This window comes from Crotalus tigris, unplaced genomic scaffold (assembly GCF_016545835.1).
Source record: "Crotalus tigris isolate CLP2741 ecotype Arizona unplaced genomic scaffold, ASM1654583v1 scf7180000017625.6296891, whole genome shotgun sequence".
In the NCBI taxonomy this organism is placed as follows: Eukaryota; Metazoa; Chordata; class Lepidosauria; order Squamata; family Viperidae; genus Crotalus; species Crotalus tigris.
The window spans coordinates 3332369-3355431 of record NW_024096520.1 but is presented as its reverse complement, the minus strand read 5'-3'; the positions used below and the strand labels follow the sequence as shown (position 1 = coordinate 3355431).

Below are 23063 nucleotides of genomic sequence, written 5' to 3'. Positions count from 1 at the left end.
ACAGAGTCAGTTTGCTTTGTATCTCATCAATTAAACAAAATCATCTAGCAAGACCCAGAAAATTGTCTTTCTCTGTCATCACACCTGCCTTTTGAAACAACACCCTTCTAGAAATCCAAGTGATCCTCACCCTTATGCTACCTCTAAAAACTTGCTTTCCTGAGGCCTTGCGTTAAAACGTTTCAGGAGTGTACATTTTAATGGGGGTGGCAGATATGTTGCAATATGTTACGTTGTCCTTTTAGACAACTGTTGTGCTTTTATATAAAGTATCTTCATTTTATATATAATGTTTACTTTTTAAAGTTGTGAAACCACTCATATAGTAAGTTTGGAGTTGAACAGGCTAGACATTTGACAAATGAATAGGTCAGATACAGTACCTGCCTTGCATGCAGACAACTGAAAATTCTGCACAATAGACTAATGAGTAACTGCCAAATAAGTGTAGAAAATACTAAGCTTAAGGGATTAGTAATTTGACTTGATGTATGATAGCTTCATTTATTATGACTGTATCCTTACCATTTCTTCATCTTCAGCCAGAACTAGGTCATAGGCACTAAGAGCAACACAGAAGATAATGGCTGTAACTCCTTCAAAGCAATGGATCCATTTTTTTCTCTCAGACCTCTGGCCTCCAACATCAAACATCCTGCAAGCAAAATTACAGAGTTACTGATGTCAAACTGTAACTGTAGAACAACCACATCACTGAAAATCAAAAAGGCCATTTATAAACATAGAAACAAAACATAACTTTGAAGAAATCAATGAATTTTCATTTACTAATGATGCAACAAAAAAACAGAAAGTTAAATCTATAGCTGATACTATTTTCATACCTAACCCTACAAACATCTCAATAAAGATAAAAGTTCTCTTTGAGTCAAGCGTGTCTCCTACTGACTTCATGGACTTGTCCATGCGCTTTCCATGGAAACCGTATAGAATACAGAATTCTCTTTTTCTGCTTGTATGACTTTTCAGTTGAAAACCTGAGCTGAAAAAACTTTCCAGTTTTCAGCCCAGGTATTCTCAAGTACTCTCCTATCCAATTTACTAATTAGGCTTCATCTAGCTTAGATTTGAGTCCAAACAATTATAAATCAGGGGTTATTATCTGAGGTAAATCAGTAATGCAGTCTAAAACTTTTGCAGAAAGTCCACTATACAAATAGCATTTAGGAGTATTTCTTGATGTGTTTAAATAGAGAACATTTTTTTCAGTTGTGAAGATAATATAGAATCCATATTTGGAAACTTACACTTTGGCTGTTCAGTATACTGTCTTTAAAGTCAACAAAGTCCCTATTCAGCAAAAACAGAATACTAACTAATTAACTTCAAATATAATAAATAATACAATCATGCCAATTCTATTTTAATTCCCTTAAAAACACCTTTAGGTGCACTGTAAAACTTATTTTACCTGGGGGGGGGGAAATACCCAAAAAGACACATGCATGAATATATGGACAAGCACCAAAGCTAAACAGCATTTGAAGGCTAATCTATATAGAAGATTATCAAGCCAATTTACCACAAGATAATATTTTTCCATATTCCCAGAGAGGGATGCACTTCATGTGAAGCTGTTGTACTTGACAACATCGTGCATTTTATAAAACATGTAATTCAGCCTTGAGGCATAGAAAAAGAAATGACTCTGCTGCTTCTTGAATGTACATAATTCTAAAAAAAAATGTTTTTGAACGATAACTGCACAAATGGTCTTTCTTAAAGAGTTTTATATCAAATCAAAGAGACTGTTTAGGTATTTCTTACTACACACATTGAAAATTATATTTAAATGCCTGTCTTGTTTTATTTATTTTAGAAAACAGCCCAGACATCAACAAAGAAAGCGTAACAAAAGATCAAAATATAAATAAATCTAAACCAAATGTGCACAGTAATCAGCAAGAGAAATACATATTAAATATACTCAGGTTCGGCAGAATTCTTAAAAGAAAAATAAATAATTTCTTCAGAAAATGAAGAACAACAAAAGCAACTAAGCTGAAACATCTGTTAAGAGCCTATCCTGGATCTAAAAGTCTCAAGTATAGGAGCTTGGCAACTTCTCTTATGTATCCCAAATGACTGAGAACCTTCATAGGCATTCCCTTGTGTGTATTCCATTCATTCCAAGAAAGAACCTGCTTTAAACTTTCATCACCTGAAACTCAGTCATGACTGCCTATTAACATCTGCAGACATCTGTAATTAGTTGGTGTTTTAGTTTAAATATCAACAGTTATCAATTGGAAACCTAGGCTGCTCCTCTCAGATTTCATATGCATATTTATAGAAGCTAATCTGAACACAATGTTTAGTTAGTTATAGCTGCAGACCATTTGGTAAAGTATTTCTAAATTCATGTTGCATCTTCCAACCTTGGTTTTGGGAGAAGAGGCAATTGTTCTGTGCTAAAACTGCAAAAACGTGTGTGGGCTGCAACACAGTGGATATGACTATAAATCAAGGAATTATTTTCAACAATTGTGTGAGAGAAAATCTTTAATCTCCCTAATGGATCAAGAAATCATATGATATTCCATGTTACTTAATGAACTGTTAAGTTGTCTAATAAGAATAAAAAGGTCCCTAATGGATTAGAAATTACCCTTTATAATTCTAGATGAGTTCTCAATTAAGTTTTGTATGACTGTATATCTTATCATCATGTTCGAAAGCTGAAATATTAGGTTCAGTATTCCAATGACTGCAGGTAAAGCATGGCAACTGGTCCCACTGATGTCATAAGAAAACATATTAATACTTTAATTTTCAAAAGAACAATAAGAAAGCTTTCAAAAATAACTCAAGTAAAATATTTAAACAATGGAAATTAGCTAGATAGCTAGATAGACAGATTCCCACACACACATACACACACAACTTTTCATTCATTGAGCATAAAGATAGCCAGAGCAATGTTTCATGTTAAGCTACTTAGTGGTACAGAGAGAAAGAAAAAGAAAAGGAGCCATATACACCTAGGAAGTCATAACCAAAGAAAAGAAGGAAGGAAGGAGCTAGTTTAGCCGGTACTGAATAAGAGTATTGACCCAGCTATACAGCGCTCAGAATCTTGCACTACTGGATGAAATTCTGATGTACTTCCCTAGACTTGCAGTTGCTCAAAGGTCTATAGCCGAAAGGAGTGGAACTGATTAGAACATTTTATTTTAAGTACAATAGGGTTTGTTGAAAATGGAGAGGAAAGATGGAAGAAAAGGTTCATATATACATACTTATGCAATATTTACTTGAGGGTTAAAAAAGCTATGGCCATCTCAAGGGTTCTTGACTCCAGTAGATATTAACTTGACATAGCTAAGCAGAATATTAATCCAATTATATCTGAAGTGCCATAGGATATTTTATTCTGAAAATGGACTACAAGCTGTGAAAAGCAATTTATTTATGAAAGTATCCTTAGTTTTTGCATAAGTTAGAAGTAACTATTTTCTCATGGTATTTAATATGAGTAATTTCATTTTATATTACACTTTATGACACAAAGCAGCTAACAACTAGAATAAAAACAGTTAAGTTTTAGAAATATATATATATACTTTAAATAGAAAAAACAAGTATAATTGTTCAGGATCATATGATATAATTACATTAAGATTTTTTTAAAACTTGCATCTTCACTTTGGATTACTGAAAATAATTCAGATACCAACCATACATGAAAAAATGCAGAATCAATAAAATAATGGGAAGGAATTCTTGGTAAAATCTGAATGATTATTTGAATAAATGGAAACCTCAATATCACTGCTTATATTGGTAATTTAATGTTCATGTTTAAATTTTATAGTTCCAGGACTAAATATTACATTCTTCTAAGAGCACTTTTCAATCTTTCTATTAATAGTTTAAGGGTATTAGAGTATTTCATTTTGCAAGAAATTGCAAATGAACTGGCCAAAACATCTAATACTAAAAAGCAGAAAGCAATGTATTAAGAAAAAACAACAACTTTATGGTATTTGCATTAAATATACTGAGATTTGTTGTATGTCACTTAAGAAAGGTAAATATAATACGTTCAATACCAATACCATAATGTTCTTTTTTTTAAAATACATTGATTTCTGCATTCTTCTAGCCAAGAAATGTAAGTGTCACCCATGGCTAGAGATACATTTTGTTTTCAGGAATGGGTGAGCAGCAGAGGCAGGGGGCAAGAGAGAGACTGATCCTACTATGCTCTCCTTGAATGCTAGATACAATCTTACAGAACAGTGCCAAACTTTAACTCAATATAAATTCAATATCCTACATCCTCCTTGAAACTGATTCTGATCTGTGATCTGTGACTGAATTTTTCCTTAATTTAATACAAACATTTGGAAAAGAAAAGATTATATGTGGTTTATTCTTGACAGAGGCCATCAGCCAGTTTTTGATGGCTAAATGACTTGACACATTTCTGAACTTGAGGCAGTCACATTTCTGTACCCCAATAAAATTAATAATTCTCCTCTATGCGTAGTAATACCTCACTCTAATCAAACTGAAATGATAATCAGTTTTTTTAACTTAGGTTAATGAGAAATGTTGCTCAAAAGTAGAATTTGGAACAGCATAGGCATAGACCAGGGGTGTCAAACTGCCGGCCTGCAGGCTGGATGTGTCATGCCAAAACCGTGCCCACCCCAGCTCCAGCAATGGGGAAAAAGTCATGATACATGCGAGTTTGACACCCCTGGCATAGATAGTCAGCTCCATGAAAAACATCTGGAATATGAAACAAGTAACAAAGGATCTCTCTCTCTCTCTCTCTCTCTCTCTCTCTCTCTCTCTCTCTCTCTCTCTCTCTCTCTCTCTCTCTCTCCCCTCCCTCCCTCCCTCCTCCCTCCCTCCCTCCCTCTCTCTCTCTCTCTCTCTCTCTCTCACACACCACACACACACACACACACACACACACCCAGGGGGACGGGAAGTTGAAGGCAGGCAGGAGAGAATTCTGTCAGTTGTAACTTTCAGATTTCAAGAAATACCTTAAAAATGTCTTGATCTTGATTAAATTGCCACTATTTTTCCTCAAATCTCCAATAATTTTCAAGAAAGTCCACAATATTATCAGACTTGACTGATTATGTGCCATCAAATTGTTTTTTTTATTACTAACAACCACATTGATAGATTTTCCCCATGAATACTATCCACAGAATTCTCACTATAATACTTTGCCTATGTGTGTGCAAAACCACATTCACCTGACAGCCCTAACTTCCGGGAGAAAAACTGAAGTAAAAAATTTAAATGCATAGCAAAACAACCCTGGAGCATTATTAAGTACACTCTGCCTCGAAATTGTCAGTAATTGGGGGGGAATCAGAAAAGCTCTGAGAATTGGCAAGGGACACTGCTGTGGGTGAGCTTTCTACCCTGCCAAAATTTTCTGTATGAATTCTTGCCACTTGCAACTGTGTTCTCAGAATAGCTTCCTGCCAGCCTTAACATGGCTGTTGAGACAGGCCACAGACACTAAGAAGCAAGCCAACCATTCAGTTGAACAATGAGAGGAAGCTGAGTGGGAATTCCATTTTTAGGCAATCAACTGACATTCAAGCAAACACTACTTTCCTCCTGATAAAGTGACACACAACAGGGTTTTAATAAACCCATATCAGATTCTCTACAGTTAAGTATTCAACAGCTTTTCCATATGTCAGGGAGATAGGGAGGCAGAAGAACACTCTTTGTTGCCATTACTATCCAAAAGTTCTTTGCCCCACAAATATTGTTCTGAATACTCTTCAATACTTCCTAGTTTTGCCAGTGGAAAAAATGTACCAAAGCAAGTTAACCAACCTATAATTCTCAGAGGAAAAAAATGTTGTTTTCAATGTTAATTCATTATACATATGTCAACTGATTACTCTTGGTTTTTGGCAGGATAACCTTAAACCGACTCCCCTGAGAAGTATGATGTTTAAGATTCCCCTAATAGCAGCATCCTTATACCACATCTAGTCATAATTTAATTATATTATTTGGCAGTTATTGGCCTGCGTGCTTCATACCCCCAATCCTTGTTGGGAACAACTCTTCTGTTTCCTGACCTGTATTCCCACGATGTCCTGTTTTGCTCTGTCTACAAACTGCCTTGAATTTCTCTTGGCATTTCTGAATTCAAAATCTTCAAGCTAGCAGCTTGAGACATTAGCATAATTTATAAAGCATACAACCTTTCTTTGAACTCTCCAAGTCTTTGTTATTCTCTCTCTAAATTACCAGCCCTTAGCTCTGCCTCAGCTACTAGGGAAAGATTTACAGCATGCTAATCAAAAGCTCTCAGACTTGTAAATTGCTTTACTTTCTCTTTTCACCAATCTAGGATACAACTTGGGGAAAAAAATATTCCGCTAGGTGACATGAATAGATAGACTGGAACAAGTTAACAAGAGTACAAAAAGAAAAAAGAAACTGGACCATTTAGAGACTCAAGAATGAATAATGAACATCCGATTAGAAAAAAAAGATGTGTACTTCAAATACTTGCCTGGAGCAGAATATTTTTTTTTCACACATAACCACAGAAATACAAATGAATACAAATCTAAGGGCATTATTGATTTTATTTATAATGGGTGAAATGAATTAAACAATGACTCTCCAGCAAATTAACAGAATTAAAAATAATAATTGGGAATGAAGCTAAGGTAAGGAACCTTTGGAGACCTGTAGGGGTATTACAATGATGTCAAGAAAATGGAATTAATTCAAATGTTATAAGTACTAATGTCCAAGAATGATGAAAGGAGTTCATAAATGTTGTGAAATATTTAAAAATGATAAAACTGCAATTATAGATGACATAGTTCAAGAAGTCTTAAAATATAAATGAAGTGTGTTTACGGAATGGTTGCATAACTCATTTACATGTTTGTGAAAACTGAATCTGTGAACAGTGAGTAAATGTAACAATATGTGGGGAGGGGGAAGAATCATAAACTAGACAACCATCAGGTAAGAGGCATGGTAAACATCTCAGAAGGAATCCTCCCTAGTTTCTTGGATTGTAAAGATAAGTGAGGAAGAGGGTGTATATTCAAAATTGCAAGAGTCTGTTAATGTGTTAATGTAATGCAATCTACTAACTTTAGAATAAATGTTCTGGGTGTGATTCTTGTCTCGACTACTTGCAAAGCTAATAGCAAGGCTAGTATTCTTCTCCTAATGCAAACAGAAATAAGCATAAGTGAATTCAAAACCTAAAGAGGGATTAGCTACCGTAAATGCCGGCGTACAAGGCGACCCGGCATATAAGACGACCCCTGTCTTTATAGCCGGGCCACATTCCTAGAACGTCGTCTTATACGCCAGAAACTACCAGTATTTCCGGCATATAAGACGACTCGGCGTATAAGACGACCCCCGTCTTTGGCGCCGATTTCAGCGCTCGCGGAAGTCGCCTTATACGCCGGCATTTACGGTAGTTAAGTATACTTGGGAAGATGGCAGAAGTCTAATTTATAAGATTACCATAGTATAAACAAAATTTCTGAAGCCTTATTCCAAATGAAGGATTTGCAGGCCAGATTTTTGCTCTTCAAAGATTTTAATGACTTTTAAATTTAATATCATAATTAGTTGCAGCACAATTTTAAATTGTATCATTTTGCATTTTGTCATAGATAGAAATCCCTAATATTTCCCATCTATGACAAATTTAAATCCACCTGCAGGGAACTGTATCTATTCCCAACTCCAGATAAAGGAAGAGGCTTGGTTTCCTGTTGAAGAACCGGCACGAACAGGCACGAACCTCTGGGAATGGAAAAGAAATGCCAGACTGAAAAAAATAATATGTTCAGGCCTTTATGTGTCAGCACAGTCTGTTGACTGAAATCACAATGCTGATGAAAAACATCCAACTGGCCAGATAAAAGGCAAACTATGAAGTCAAGTAAATATCTTAAATTGATTACTAGAAATGTCTGAACTTGCCTCCAGATAAGACACTGTGAAATAATAGTTTGTGACTGGACTAGAAAACCTCCAAGATCCCTTCCAGCTCTATTCTGATTGATTGATTTTGATTGAACCATATGGCATAAAATTTAAATTGTGGCATTATCAAAATTGTGACTTCCTTAATCTGGAAATTTCCACATGATCTTGTTCTACTCTGCTGGCTAGAATCATGCAGAGTGTTGGCTTTGCTTGTAGACTGCGTAGTTTCCAAAAGTACTGGAACAGTATTTAAACAAACTAGAGTTGACTGGCAGTTTTGCCCCTTTCAGGAACAATAAAATCATATATAATTGCAACTTTGGCTTCTAGAGGAATAAGCACAAATAGGGCAAAAGAACAATTCTATGCACAGTTACAAATTATCCTGAATTCATTACCTAAAAGAAATTAATCTTATTGCTGTTGACTGGAATAATGCTCATGCTGGCAGCAATCAAAAAGGCTGGGAATTACTGAACAAATGACAATGGCCTATGCTGCTTATTATTTGCAGGAGTGAATGAACTAATAATTAGAAACAACTTATTTCAGCACCCACTAAAATATCAATTAAGATAGAAGTCACTCAGTGGAAAAAATACATCAGACCTTGACTATTTTCTTAGCAACTGTTGGTTTTGAACATCATTCCTGGAAATCTGATAATAATAATAATAATAGTAGTAGTAGTAGTAGTAGTAGTAGTAGTAGTAGTAGTAGTAGTAGTAGTAAAGTTGGAAGGGACCTTCGAGGTCATCGAGTCCAACCCCCTGCTCAGGCAGGAAACCCTATACCATTTCAGACAAATGGCTGTCCAGTCTCTTCTTAAAAACTTCCAGTGTTGGAGCATTCACCGTTTCTGGAGGCAGGTTGTTCCATTGGTTAATTGTTCTAACTGTCAGGAAGTTTCTCCTTAGTTCTAGGTTGCTTCTCTCCTTGATTAGTTTCCATCCGTTGCTTCTTGTCCTGCCTTCAGGCGCTTTGGAAAATAGCTTGACTCCCTCTTTTTTGTGGCAGCCCCTGAGATATTGGAACACTGCTATCATGTCCCCCCTTGTCCTTCTCTTCATTAAACTAGACATACCCAATTCCAACAGCCATTCCTTATATGCTTTAGCTTCCAGTCCCCTAATCATCTTTGTTGCTCTTCTCTGTACTCTTTCTAGAGTCTTCACATCTTTTTTACATCGTGGTGACCAAAACTGGATGCACTATTCCGAGTGTGGCCTTACCAAGGCATTGTAAAGTGGTATTAACACTTCACGTGATCTTGATTCTATCCCTCTGTTAACGCAGCCTAGCACTATATTGGCCTTTTTGGCAAACTGCAGCACACTGCTGGCTCATATTTAGATGATTGTCTACTAGGACTCCGAGGTCCCTCTCACAGTTACTACTATTGAATAAGGTGCCACCTATGCTGTACTTGTGCATTTGGTTTTTCTTGCCTAAATGTAGAACCTTGCTTTTTTCACCATTGAATTTCATTTTGTTAGATAGCGCCCAGTGTTCCAGTCTGTCCAGGTCCTCCTGTATCTTAAGCCTGTCTTCTGGAGTGTTGACTATTCCTGCCAGCTTGGTGTCGTCTGCAAATTTGATGAGTTCCCTATCTATCCCCTTGTCCAAATCGTTGATGAAGTTGTTGAAGAGACATTGATCAATGAGAGACACTGATTTTAGTTCTAACTATAATTTTTTATGTACAATCCTACAACTGAAATCAACTGCTCCTAATGCAGCCACTCCCAAACACTATGAATGAGTGAAACTACAAGATCCTACTTCCACAATCAATCCAAATGATGCTCACCAACCAATTTGTATCCCTGAATGTACGGAAGATGTAAGTAACTGAATGCTACGGTTCCCAGAAATAATTAACAAAAGCACCAAAGAATTTTTTCTATATTATAATAGTGAATATGAACACGGATTTCACATGAATGCCTAACACAGTAGACAAAGGATAAACAATGTAAATCCAAAGTTATAATACAATATTGACAGCTTAATAAGGAACTCTACACCTGCCTGAAAACAGTATGGTCTACCTATTGGAATAGCATTGCAGAAGAATTTCAAGAAACTACATGTTTCCATAAATATTGCACAGTTACCACAGATAAATTTCAAAGCATGCATAACAACATCCAAAAGACAGATGACACTTTTATAGGGTTAGAATTGAACTGATTGGTCACTGGCACGAATACTTCCAGTTCCTTTATAACCTCCCTGTTTTTAACCCCCCCCCCCCAGATGGAACCACTTAAGAATGTGAGCTCAAAATCTCTGAAATAAAAGCTGTCACCCATCAATTAAAAAAGTTTGAAAAATGTTAGAGCAGATGAAATCACCATAGAATCACTAAAACTCGGTGGTGATACACTAAATTGTCCATTTATTCCTCCAAATGAACGGTCATACTGAGGAAATAAAGGCAATGAAAGTTCACATTTTCAATAAAGAAGACAATCAGATGTGCAAGAACTACCACTGGGTTACCCTGGTATTAATTACAGATAAACAAAGAAAAATAGGCTGGCTTCTAGTCTGAAAGAGGATGCTGTGATCAAATATGTGTATGTATCAGCAAATACTTGAGGAATGCATCATGTGTGGAAATAAATCACTCTGGGTTCATTGACTTTATAGCAGCTAAGAGCATGCACCAGCCAGTGCTATGAAAAGTACTCGTAACAGAAAGTATACTGGCTAAAACAGTACATCTCCTGCAACAGATATGGGTAGTCCTCAAATTAACAATGGTAATTTGGATCAAAATCTCAGTCACTAAGTGATGTGGTCATAAATTATGACACCATGTGACCGCATTGCTCAGTGAAGGCAATCCCAGCATTCCTTGTTAACGTTATTAAGCAAGTCCCAGGCAGGTGCCAGCAAACAACAGCAAGCAAGTTGTGGGCAAGGTGTTTAAGTGTGGTGAGGCTGGGGGTGGCTGCTGCCGAGTTGGAGAAGATACATGAGTGCCCCATGAGGCATGGTATGAACACGGCTGGGCAGGCAGGCTGCTCTCAGGTAAGGGGGCGTGAGTGACTTATTAGAGGAAATGGCAAACTTCCCTGCCTGCTTTTCTAATGATTTTGCTTATGTGAGATGTAATTCCAAGTTGTAAATGACTGTGTGGGAGAATAAATTAAACTTAAATAAATTGATTTACTGATTTCAGCAGGTGGATTTCATGGTTTGGGAGACAAATGTCTTCTGTGCTGTCATCTTCATTAAGATGACATTTGCAGCCTGGGATCCTTTTGGATCTAGCAATGAAGCTGGCAAAATGATTTTAATGTTGAGGAGAAGCTGTTTATCCACTTTGGCATAAGTACAATTCTATCTGAAGGAGAGATATCTCATTTCATTTAATAAGGTCACTGTAGGGCATCCTTTGAAGAAAATCCAGAAACTGCAATTAGGCCAAGTAGTGAATGGCATCTCTATGAAAAATTACATATCAATATTGAAACAGTATCACTAGTTGCTGGTTGCCTTCTGAATCCAATTCAAAGTGCTCAAAATTTCTTCTAAATTATCTATTCCCACATAATCCATCTCTCACTCTCAGGTCTAATGCAGCATCTCATAAAATTCTTGCTATTGAAGCATTTGACTCCAATTCTATTTTCTTCATGTGAGGTCTCTTTTAAGGAACAATGTCACTGATATAGAAAGAAATCTCCTGATTACACAATTTAGAAAGTGCCACAATAGTTATGGGATTGGACTTTAAATGCTAGTTTTGGGTTTCATGTTTTAATGTTGTTTTTACATATTTTATTGTATGTTTGTAAGCCACCCAAAGTCATTAAGATAATGAGTGGTGTATTGATCTTTTAAATAATTAATAACTGTAGCGTGATTTTTCACATTTTTCATAAATGGGAATCTAATCTGAGTGTCACTACTTAATGAGTGGCTCACCCCAAATATATAGTTTTTCAACTTTAAAAACAGTCTTCCTTCCTTCCTTCCTTCCATCCATCCATCCATCTAGTAGTAGTAGTAGTAGTAGTAGTAGTAGTAGTAGTAGTAGTAGTAGTAGTAATAACAATGTTGGAAGGGACCTTAGAGGTCATCAAGTCCAACCCCCTGCTCAGGCAGGAAACCCTATACCATTTCGGACAAATGGCTGTCCAGTTTCTTCTTAAAAACTTCCAGTGTTGGAGCATTCACCACTTCTGGAGGCAGGTTGTTCCAATGGTTAATTGTTCTAACTGTCAGGAAGTTTCTCCTTAGTTCTAGGTTGCTTCTCTCTTTGATTAGTTTCCATCTGTTGCTTCTTGTCCTGCCTTCAGGTGCTTTGGAGAATAGCTTGACTCCCTCTTCTTTGTGGCAGCCCCTGAGATATTGGAACATTGCTATCATGTCCCTCCTCGTCCTTCATTAAACTAGACATACCCAATTCCATCAATCTTTCCTTATACTGTATGTGTATATCTTTAGATAATATGAAAATATGTATGTGAAACTATACTAAATGTGACTTCTAATTATTGCTATAATGATAGTGTAAGTATCCTGCAAAGAAGTGGAAATGCTATGACAAGCCTGTTTCAATAGCTTGGTAATATCTATCAAAAGCAACTCCATAAAAAAGTTACTGACAAGAGAAACACTCATCAGAAGTCAAGTAACATTTCTGGAGTAATATGGACCTAACCTTCCTGAGATAAGGAATACTAATGGAGAGAAACCAGCCATGTCTTGGTGGAAAATATAAATGTTACTTTTTTAATGAAAATATTTCATAGCACTCCGTTCATTACTCACTGCTTTTTACTGAATAATTTCATTTCTATATTCCAATGATTGCAAATTTAAATGTAGCTCACCATAAGGGCAAAAGACCAGAATAATTTCAAAATAATTTCCTTCCCTTGGCCTGCCACACAAAGTGCCAAGTCAAATGAAGATAAGGACCATTTGCTGAAATCTCCTTAGCATCAACAAATTTTCTTCATTAAAATTACCTATTTCTTCCTTAGTGAGATATGGGAAAGGTTATTTTTTTAAAAAAAAACCATGATAACTTTTAAAATACTTCTTGTAATAATGGTTTTAATACATTCTCTAATGCAATTTTTACCTGTTTTTCCTTCAAGAATGACTCTGAGCAAAGCATACTCATTTAAAATGATGCTGCAATGCTCAACTCTTCTAAATTATTCATGTAAAATAGTTATAAGACAATTGTATAATTTTTGAGGCTTCGGTAGATAATAAAGGCTCTATGTTTAATACGATGACTAAATGTGTTGTTCTGTACTAAAATGGTAGCAAAAATTCTATTTCCCTGTTCTTTAGAAGGGGAGCAAACTGACTTTAGGGGGTGTGCTTGATGCTCTTTGAGCTTGGTCGTTTTGGATCATTACTCAAATTACCATAGGTAACGTCATCAGCACTAGTCAAGGATTAAAGCAAAAAATTGGAACAGATCTTTTGCTTTGGCATCTTTACCTGAGGAATATTTTTCCACTGTATTGTCTTCCCCAGAGAGCTTTTAATTCTCACAAATTCAACTGTTTTGCTGTAGATGTTACTCATTTGGTACACACTACCTAAATCTCCCTCTGAACTATCACAACTGTTCTTTTTATATGCACACACACTTTTTAAACTTCTTCCTAAAGCCTGCTCTGGTAACTAAAAAAAAGGCCATTTACTTTTTCTTCCCTTTTGCTGCATGGAATTAAATGTACTGAATATTAACTTCTTGAGAGAAGACTGCAGCTAATTCTGTCAACGATCTAACTGGATTATGTCAGATGAAAGCAGTAAAGATGCTGCTGCTAATAAAGATGAGATCAGCCCAAAATCTGATATTATAGAGGAAAATACTGCACAGGTTTTGGGACGCATTCTGCTTTCATCTCCTTATCAAATTATGCTAACTGTTCCATATCAAAAGAGCCTAAGTTCTGAACTTTTAATTACCAAATATCATTCATAAAGGGGAAAACTGAACAACAATCTTCTTCATCCTTCCCAGAAGTCTTTATTCATTACTAAATAGCTAAGATTGTCAAGGATATCTCAGTTCGTAGCAGCCTGTTTAAAGCTCAAAGCAGGTGAGGAATGATATTTCCATATACACCATTCATTCACGTGCAAATGTACCTAATGGTTTCAGAATAATCGTTGGCATATAAAAGTGATCTTTCCTGCTTTTGCACTCACAACCTTACAAGCCCCACTTCTTCCCAGTAGATTTAAGTAATAATGTGCAGCAGTTTAAATATTATATAGGTCTTATAAATTACAATATTCCCTGCAAGATGCATATAACATGGTACCTCTGAATTACATGCACAGAGAGCCAAAATCCAACTTCATTCTTTGGCTGCAATGAGTTCCTTTTGTCAAAAAACCCCCAAAAGTATAATTTTATGAACTTACTTGAAATGCAAGTCCTTGAAGGTAAAATGAGTCTCTACAATGCCTGTAGTCTTCACTCTGGTTCTCAGCACATCTTGCTGGGTTGGAATATAATCCATTCTGCCTATCCTCTCCAAATCATTCAGGTAGCTGCAGAAAAAAAATGTTGGCAGTTAACGAACTATTTTACCTGATGTCCTCAAGATGTAACTAAACTATATACCAGCTTAGTAAGCGCTATCATTCACAGCCCGTATAGCTATTATCTCATATCCTGAAGAAAGCTGCTTTAGAAAAATGAAACCTGTTTCTACTGATCAACAGAGATAAGACATAGTGGGGGGGGGAGAGATGGAAAGGAACAGAGTAATTCTCCTTATTCCATGTGTCTTAATTCTCATAGAGTATCTCTTCCTAATCAGTTGTCCTAAAGGGGCTTTTTCCAAAAGGCAACTAGACTTACTTGAGTTTTTTCTCTGAAAATATTTCACGTCTCATCCAAGAAGTTTATTCAGTTCTAACTGAAGAACTAATTTCAGTTCTAACTTCCTAATCAGTTATTTCTATATGAATGGAGACTAGCATGCTCACTGTGTATAAAAGTACCTCAAGTCAAAGGGATGTTTTACCATGCATGGTGGATTTGTGAAAAAGCCATGAAATTCTGGTTACAAATATATATAATCATACAAAGAATGTTAAAGATTACCATTGCAAAGAAATCATATTTTTTAAAATTTGGAGTAATGAATATTTAATTAGAAAATACTCGTGGAAGATTAATTTTGTATATGATAATGGCAACAAGATTATTATATTCACAAAGATGGAAGAGATTTACTTTGTCCTCTCCCCCCACTCCCAAGCCCAGAGATATGAATAGTCCCAATTTTGTCTGTTATTATTATATAAGGCAGCTGAGGAAATTAAGAGGCCCTCTGGCCCCTAATAATGTTGAATCACAACAGTCATCTATGTTTAATTTTGGGGTTTGCTATACACTAATTAGAACTTTTGGGATTGGACTGACTATCATTATTGAAATAAGAGCGAGGAAAATAGAATCTTACCTTGCCAACTAAGCTATATCACTCTCCAAAATTCTTCTAAAATTTTCCTACCTCAAACCTACACAAGAAATCAGTTCCCCGCCTCTCACTTGTAACCTCTGATAGTATTTTTAGAATGAGATAAAAGCAAGAACAAGAGATGTAATTACTTTAATACAAGAAAGCTATTTCATGAAGCTTGACAAATGTCAACTGATGTTCAGGCCACCATTTTGATGGTGATATCAAGTTCACATTGATATAAATCTTAAAAAATTGTTGCTGAATTGTAAAATGGCTGATCTTGCCACTATCACTGAACATTTTATATTCAGACTTTGTACTTCAAATTTTATAAAAACAGTAGAGGAAGAAAAAGTCATTAAAGGGGAAGTTCAATTTTGGCAAAACTGAAGTGGTGTTACAATGAAAGAAGCTATTTGCACATTGTCATATTTCATTATACTGAGCTGTGCAACACTTGGAACTAGCAGGTGCCTAACATTCTTGAGAAAGATACCCAGGTCTGCAGTCCACTCACCCACCATCATCATTTTAAGTCATTTATGGCTGCCTAATAACATACGTTCGTTAGAATTTTCTGGAAAGAGAAAAATATTCATCACTATGGCAACAAACCAGAGAAAATGTGCAAACGCAGAAACAATTTACAGCTACGTGCCATTTAAAGTCAAAACACCACAGCTCTCCTTCCTAATAGCAAAAGGGAAGTCTTTGGGGAGAAGAAAGGGGACAGTTAGTGGAGTGTTTCAGGCAGAAAACATCAGAGTAAGAAAATAAAACCTCTCTCAAAGGCCAGGAAAAAAAAAAAATCCAATTTGCCAGTGTCCATTGTTTCATTTGCAAAGCAGGAGGAAGAAAAACAAGGTAGTCAGCAGATCAGAATCCCTTCAATATACTTGTTCTTTAAAGTTTTATTTTGCTGTTTCATTTTTATATTTCATAGAAATATTTTATTTTATTTTATTTTTAACCAACAAAACAAAGCAAAACATAACACACATACACACACAGTATATACTCCTCCCCTTTTTTTTAAACAGCGATTACGTAACGGTAATCGTCTATTATTTACATTTCCCCTTATTCTTCTTTAGAATATTTGTCCTTATTGCCCCGTTGTTTCTTATTTACATTTTTCTTCCTTCATATTCTACTTCTTACTAAGAATAATTCATATTATTATTATACATTATTATATACATATTTTCACTTTTGACCTTTCCATATTTATTCTCCTCTATTATTTCTAGTCTCCAACCAGTCATACCACTTGTTCCATGTTATATAGTACTCTGTGTCTTCCTTTTCTTTTATCTCTTTTGTTAATTTGTCCATGTCAGCACAGTCCAGGATTTTTCTTATCACTTCTTCCTCTGATGGTATATTCTCATTTTTCCAGCACTGCGCATATGCTATTCTTGCTGCCATTATTATATGTAAAATTAAGTGCCATATTTCTTTATTATATTTTCTGTTTAAAATACCCAACAAAAAGATCTCTGGTTTCCAGTCTACGGGTTGGTCTATTATTTCTTCGATCCATTTTCTTATTGTAGTCCAGTATTTTTTCGCAACTGGGCATGTCCACCATAAATGATAATATGTTCCATGTACATTTTTACATTTCCAGCATGTTGACGAATTGTTCATAGAAATATTGATTGTAATTAATCAGTGCCTTGTCAAAGAGAAAAAAATATTTCTTTAACCAATGGTGTTAACCTCGAATGGAAACCGACTGTTAAACCACACATAAGGACCTCTGTGGGCTGCATATTGACTTAGAAAACCACACTTGTTTATATATTTCTTTTTAAAATTAATATATCAATACATTAAATCAGATGAAATATATTGCTTCCTCCCCCTCCCTCCGTGTGTGTGTGTGTGTGTGTGTGTGTGTGTGTGTGTCTGTATACAGTATTACACACACAAACACAAACTACTCTCTACATATAGCAATCCTTAACTTACAACTGTGATTGAGCCGGAATTACGGTCATAAGTTGTTATTAGGGTAAGTCAAGGCATCATGTGATTGAATTTGAAGTTATGACCATTAAGTGAATGCTATGGTTAAATGAATCAATGAGTGGGTGTAGACCTGTCAGATATTTCAAAAACTACACAGTTCATCTTCTGGTGCTGTCCAGGTTTTGGTTTTCCTTGCTCTTTTCTCCACCATTTCTGCAATTTATTTGTTTGAATCAACAAATTAGTGGACCAGAGGAATGCTGTGGATATAATTTACTTGGATTTCAGTAAGGCATTTGATAAAGTAGATCACAACCTACTACTTGATAAGATTTGTAGCTGGTTGACTGGCCGTACTCATCATGTGGTCCTCAATGGAACTGCATCTACATGGAGGGAAGTGTGTAGTGGAGTGCCCCAGTGCTCTGTTCTAGACCCAGTGCTCTTCAACATTTTCATCAGTGATTTGGATGAGGAGAAACATGGGGAACTCATCAAATTTGCAGATGACACCAAGCTGGGAGGAATAGCCAACACTCCAGAAGATAGGCTTAAGATACAGGAGGATCTTGACAGACGTGAATATTGGGGGCTATCTAACAAAATTAAATTCAATGGTGAAAAAAGTAAGGTTCTACATTTAGGCAAAAAAAAAAACCAAAAACACAAATGCACAGGGATAGTATAGGTGGTACCTTGCTCAACAGTAGTAAGTATGAAAGGGTTCTCGGAGTCCTAGTGGACAACCACTTAAATATGAGCCAGCAGTGTGCTGCAGTTGCCAAAAAAGCAACACATTGCTAGGCTGCATTAACAGAAGGGATAGAATCAAGATCACGTGAAGTTTTAATACCACTTTACAATGTCTTGGTAAGGCTACACTTGGAATACTGCATCCAGTTTTGGTCACCATGATATAAAAAAGATGTTGAGACTAAAGAAAGAGTGCAAAGAAGAGCAACGAAGATGATTAGGGGACTGGAGGCTAAAACATATAAGGAATGGTTGTTGGAATTGGGGATGTCTAGTTTCATGAAGTGAAGGACTAGGGGTGACATGATTGCAATGTTCCAATATCTCAGGGGTTGCCACAAAGAAGAGGGAGTCAAGCTATTCTCCAAAGCAGCTGAGGGCAGGACAAGAAACAACAGATGGGAACTAACCAAGGAGAGAAGCAACGTAGAACTAAGGAAAAATTTCCTGACAGTTAGAACAATTAACCAGTGGAACAACCTGCCTCCAGAAGCTGTGAATGCTCCAACACTGGAAGTTTTTAAGAAGAGACTGACAGTCATTTGTCTGAAATGGTATAGGGTTTCCTGCCTGAGCAGGGGGTTGGACTCGATGACCTCCAAGGCTCCTTCCACCACCACCACCACCATCATCATCATTATTACTATTACTAGTATTTCAGCTTCTTTTTATTCCTTATTTATTATTTTATCTGCCTCCTTTGTCCAAACTCTGTTCCTTTGTATTTCTTTGGATTGTTCCATATGTGCATCCAGAACTTTATTGTTTTTTCTTTGTCAGGTGCTGATTGATTCACTCCAGTCTCTCCAATGATGGATTGGTAGAAATGTTTTTGATATTATTATCCCAAAAAAATTATTTCTATAGCCTCAAAATCAAATACTGTTTAAGCAACTTTAATGCTTTCCAGCTCCTTACTATATTGTTGCCCAAATTATTTTATTATATATTACCAATTTATAACAAAAGATTTCTGGGCAGCTCACATGATGGGTAATATGGTCCCAAGGCATTTATGATTAAAAGAAGATGGAAGAGTTGCAATAGAAAAGATTTGACAGAAGAAAAATGAAATATATTACCAAGTCTGTGCTGCAAATTCTTCCTCTAATAAAAAGCAGATAAAAAATATATTTGAATGATACATTTGTACTTTATTATTCTTCCTATACTATCCATCAGAAATTTGCACAGATATACTGATGATCAACATTTGAGAGATTAATTACATTTTTGGTTGCTGTTATTCTAGTTTGTACAGATGTATAAAATATGTTTATTACATTAGTCTCCTCTATGCTAATGCTGAGAATTGTGGGAGCAGAAAGCCAGAAGTTGCAATATATCTATACGGTACCACATTAGAGAACGCTATCTTGTACAATGCAGAAGGAGTTTAATAAAACATAAATACATAATTTTTATGTTTTCAGTTTATTTGATCAAGAGCTTTTGGGTTGGGAATATAGATAAAAATCTATTAAATATAATAGGGCATTTAAAGCATTATAGTCTTTCATAACTATTATATATTGAGTAGAATTATACCATCCATATTAAATAATCCTCTCTAATTACAGATGTTCTGTTTCCCTCAGCATGCTCTAAAAGCTTTGTATGTTTGTTATTAGCAGCACCATACCGTCCAAATTGGCTTTCTCTGGCAGGATCACTGTTGTACTCTGCAGTGAGTCATCTGCATACACAGCAGTACAGAAACCTAACATTCTTTGCTTGTAACCACTTTCAATTAAATGTTGGCATTCTATTCTCTTTTTGAGAGCCCTTCAGTTCTAGCTTTTTTCCTCACCCACAGGCAACGATGGATTTAACAATCAAAACAAAACTCTCTATAAAGAAAACAGCATCGATCGCTCACAAAGAGAAATCAACAAGCCTTCACATGAACAGTGTCAATATTATTTTATTAATGTATTCTGTAGCTTATTAATTGGTATATTATTTACAATTTTAAGCAGGTTACAACATGGCTATAATACTGAAGAAGCTACAGCATCTTTCTTATATTGTTATTTAATGTGGAGTTAAATGGATGAAAAATGGAGACAATGGATGAAAAATTCCATTTGCATATTATGGTGGCTATTACAACTAAAATTATTAACATGGTCATGAAATGAGAGTCTTAGACATCTACAAGATGTAAGGCTACCATTTTCTCCTTAAAAATCCCCCTAACTCTCAAAACTATGAAGGGGAGGGATATTTTGGGCCACAAAAAATTGCTAATGAATTGTGTATTTTGCAGCCTTATCTTAAAGCTTAAGGCAGTGGCTCCCAACCTTTTCTATACCCCGCACCCCTGGAACACTTCTGATGTATTCTTGCACCCCTTATAAACGTTCAAAATAATGGCAACGAATTATGCATATACACTGTATAATTTTGAAAACCCAAGTTTTTGCCCCCCCTGGAATATCGTCTTGCACCCCTGGTTGGGAACCCCTGGTATCAAGAGTAATATAATCCAACTCTTTGCCCAATGCAAGAATTCAAATTAAAGCATTATTAGCAGATGGCTTTCTATTGTCAATTTGGACCTACTGCATTTGGCCTATAAAATACCACTGGATTTTTCATTAACTGAAATAACAAACAATCAAAATGTTTTAAATTTTGGCTGAGCCAAATCACAGACCACCTAGAACAGTTCAAAATACATACTCTGTTTAACGCACACACTTATTTTTATTTTTTATTTATTAAATTTATATGTTGCACTTAATATATAATCCACAAAAACCTCCACATCCCAGATTAGAGATTATAGTGCAATAAGAATTCTTAATTTGGATGTTACAGAAGTAACAAAGACATGGTAAATACTATCTTATAATGATGAGTAAATATTGTTCATGTTTTCAGAAAAAGAGGGAAAAGATTACCAAGATTCGTCAGCTTGATGCCAATAACAAGTAAAATTTTGGAACAAATTATTAAGCATTTAGTTGGTGAGCAATTAGAAAAGAATACATTGCTTGGCCGAAGCCAACTTAAATTTATAAATCATGTCAAACCAACCTGATTTCCTTTCTTTACTGTTTTAACTGACCAGGGTAATGCAATGGACTTACTGTATATTCATTTTGGCAAAGCATTTGATAGTCTCCCAGGAGATTCTACTAGAAAAGTTGACAAAATGTGAACTGAACTATGCTATTACATAAATGCATTGCCAGTTGAACTACATACCCAATGAGATGGAGGGAAATGTCAAAAGATATACCACAGACTCAGTCCTAGGCCCTACATTGTACAAAGTACTTATGATTTGAATCTGAGTAAGAAAACATATCAATTTTTTTTAGATTACCCAGTGATAGGAGAGACAGCAAATAGCTTAGCAGAAAATGTCAAGAGTTCCGAAAGCTCTTGACAAAATGTAATATTGGGCAAAACCCAGCAATATGAATTTCAAATGGTCAAATGTAAAGTCTCATACTGAGATATGAGAAATCAGTGTTGTATCCATTTAGTAACCATTCTGATTAATGACTATGTCATTGGAATGGAATGCAGCTACTAAACAAGAAGAGGGCACATAGGATTTGTACAAAGATCATACGGGGCAGCAGTGGATGCCTTGGTGGATCACAAACTGAATATGTTACAGGTGCAGAAAATAATAAATGTATTCATAAGCTTCAACAACAACGTACATTGTTAAGATTAAATTACAGAAGACATCTAGAAGAGAGCAACCAAAATGATAAGGGGCCTGAAGACATGAGGGACAGGGTAGGGGATTAGATTAGATCAGTGATCGTGAACCTTTTAGAGACCGAGTGCCCAAACTGCAACCCAAAACCCACTTATGTATAGTCGGGTGCCTAGGACGGGGGCACGCGTGCCATAGGTTCGCCACCACAGGACTAGATGAAGACTGGACAAATATTGCTTTGTGCTATTTTGCAAATCATAAAGCGCATCAAACCAGCATGATAGATAAAGATAAAAGAAACTGAGTAATCTTTGAACATCTTATTCAAATTAGAAGCAATGTCCTGATATAATAAAGGGGCTCAATGGTTTTATCAGCTATATCTTTTGCAGCTTACAGCATTAGCATAGCCACAATGTATAAGATAAACAATTAAGCTTATACAGACTTCCCCACTTTTACATATTTAATTATAAATCCCATCCTCCCCATCAATGTTAACTGTTGAATAAGTGTGATGGAAGAGTGTGATGTAATCCTGCACATTTGGAGAAAATCAAAGTGGTGAAATCTGACTTAGACTGCAAACTCCTTACGGAGAACTCTTTTATTTGTTTGCAAAGCTCTGAACACTCATGTCAGCACACACACACACACACACAAATTACTAGTCAGCTTTATACTTAAGAGGTACCATGTTTTCCCCAAAATAAGACCCTGTCTTTTTTTTCCCTCCAAAAGAGGCACCAGGTCTTATTTTGGGGGGGAGGGCTGTCTTTTCCACTCACCTCCAGCACGGGCAGCCCTGCCCAGACGGCCCACTTCTCTGCAGCTGAAGGACCAGCTTCATTCTGCAGCTGAGAATGGAGCTTCACCCTGCATTTTGCAGTCAAAGGCCTTTCCGGAAGGCCACTGTAGCTGAGAACCAAGCTATGGATTGAATGAATGATTAAATACATAGCTCAGTTGTCAACTGCAGTGCCTTCCGAAAAGACCTCTGACTGCGAAATGCAGGCTGGGGACTCCACAGAAGAAGTGGGCCGATGATGAGAGACCTGACTGTAAGGTAAATGTGGAGAGGGGGGCACGTGGGGCAGCTCCACCCACCCAAGCTTGATTTTTAGGTGTGTGCCTCACCCCAAAACTAACACTTATTTTGGGTACAGGGCTTATATTAGGCCCACCTCCCAAAATCAAGCAGGGCT

The 23063-nt window shown here is 36.2% G+C and overlaps 1 protein-coding gene across 2 annotated transcripts in view; it reads right to left on the bottom strand.

The window, feature by feature from the left end:
• GNAI2 (G protein subunit alpha i2) overlaps positions 1-23063 on the bottom strand; it is a 127988-nt gene that overhangs the window by 13062 nt on the left and 91863 nt on the right. For both annotated transcript variants that reach the window (XM_039333702.1, XM_039333708.1), the window contains exons 5-6: positions 14398-14526; positions 526-655 (exon numbers count right to left, since the gene is read on the bottom strand). In XM_039333702.1, coding sequence (XP_039189636.1) covers positions 526-655; positions 14398-14526 — 259 coding nt within the window. The remainder of the gene's footprint in view (positions 1-525; positions 656-14397; positions 14527-23063) is intronic.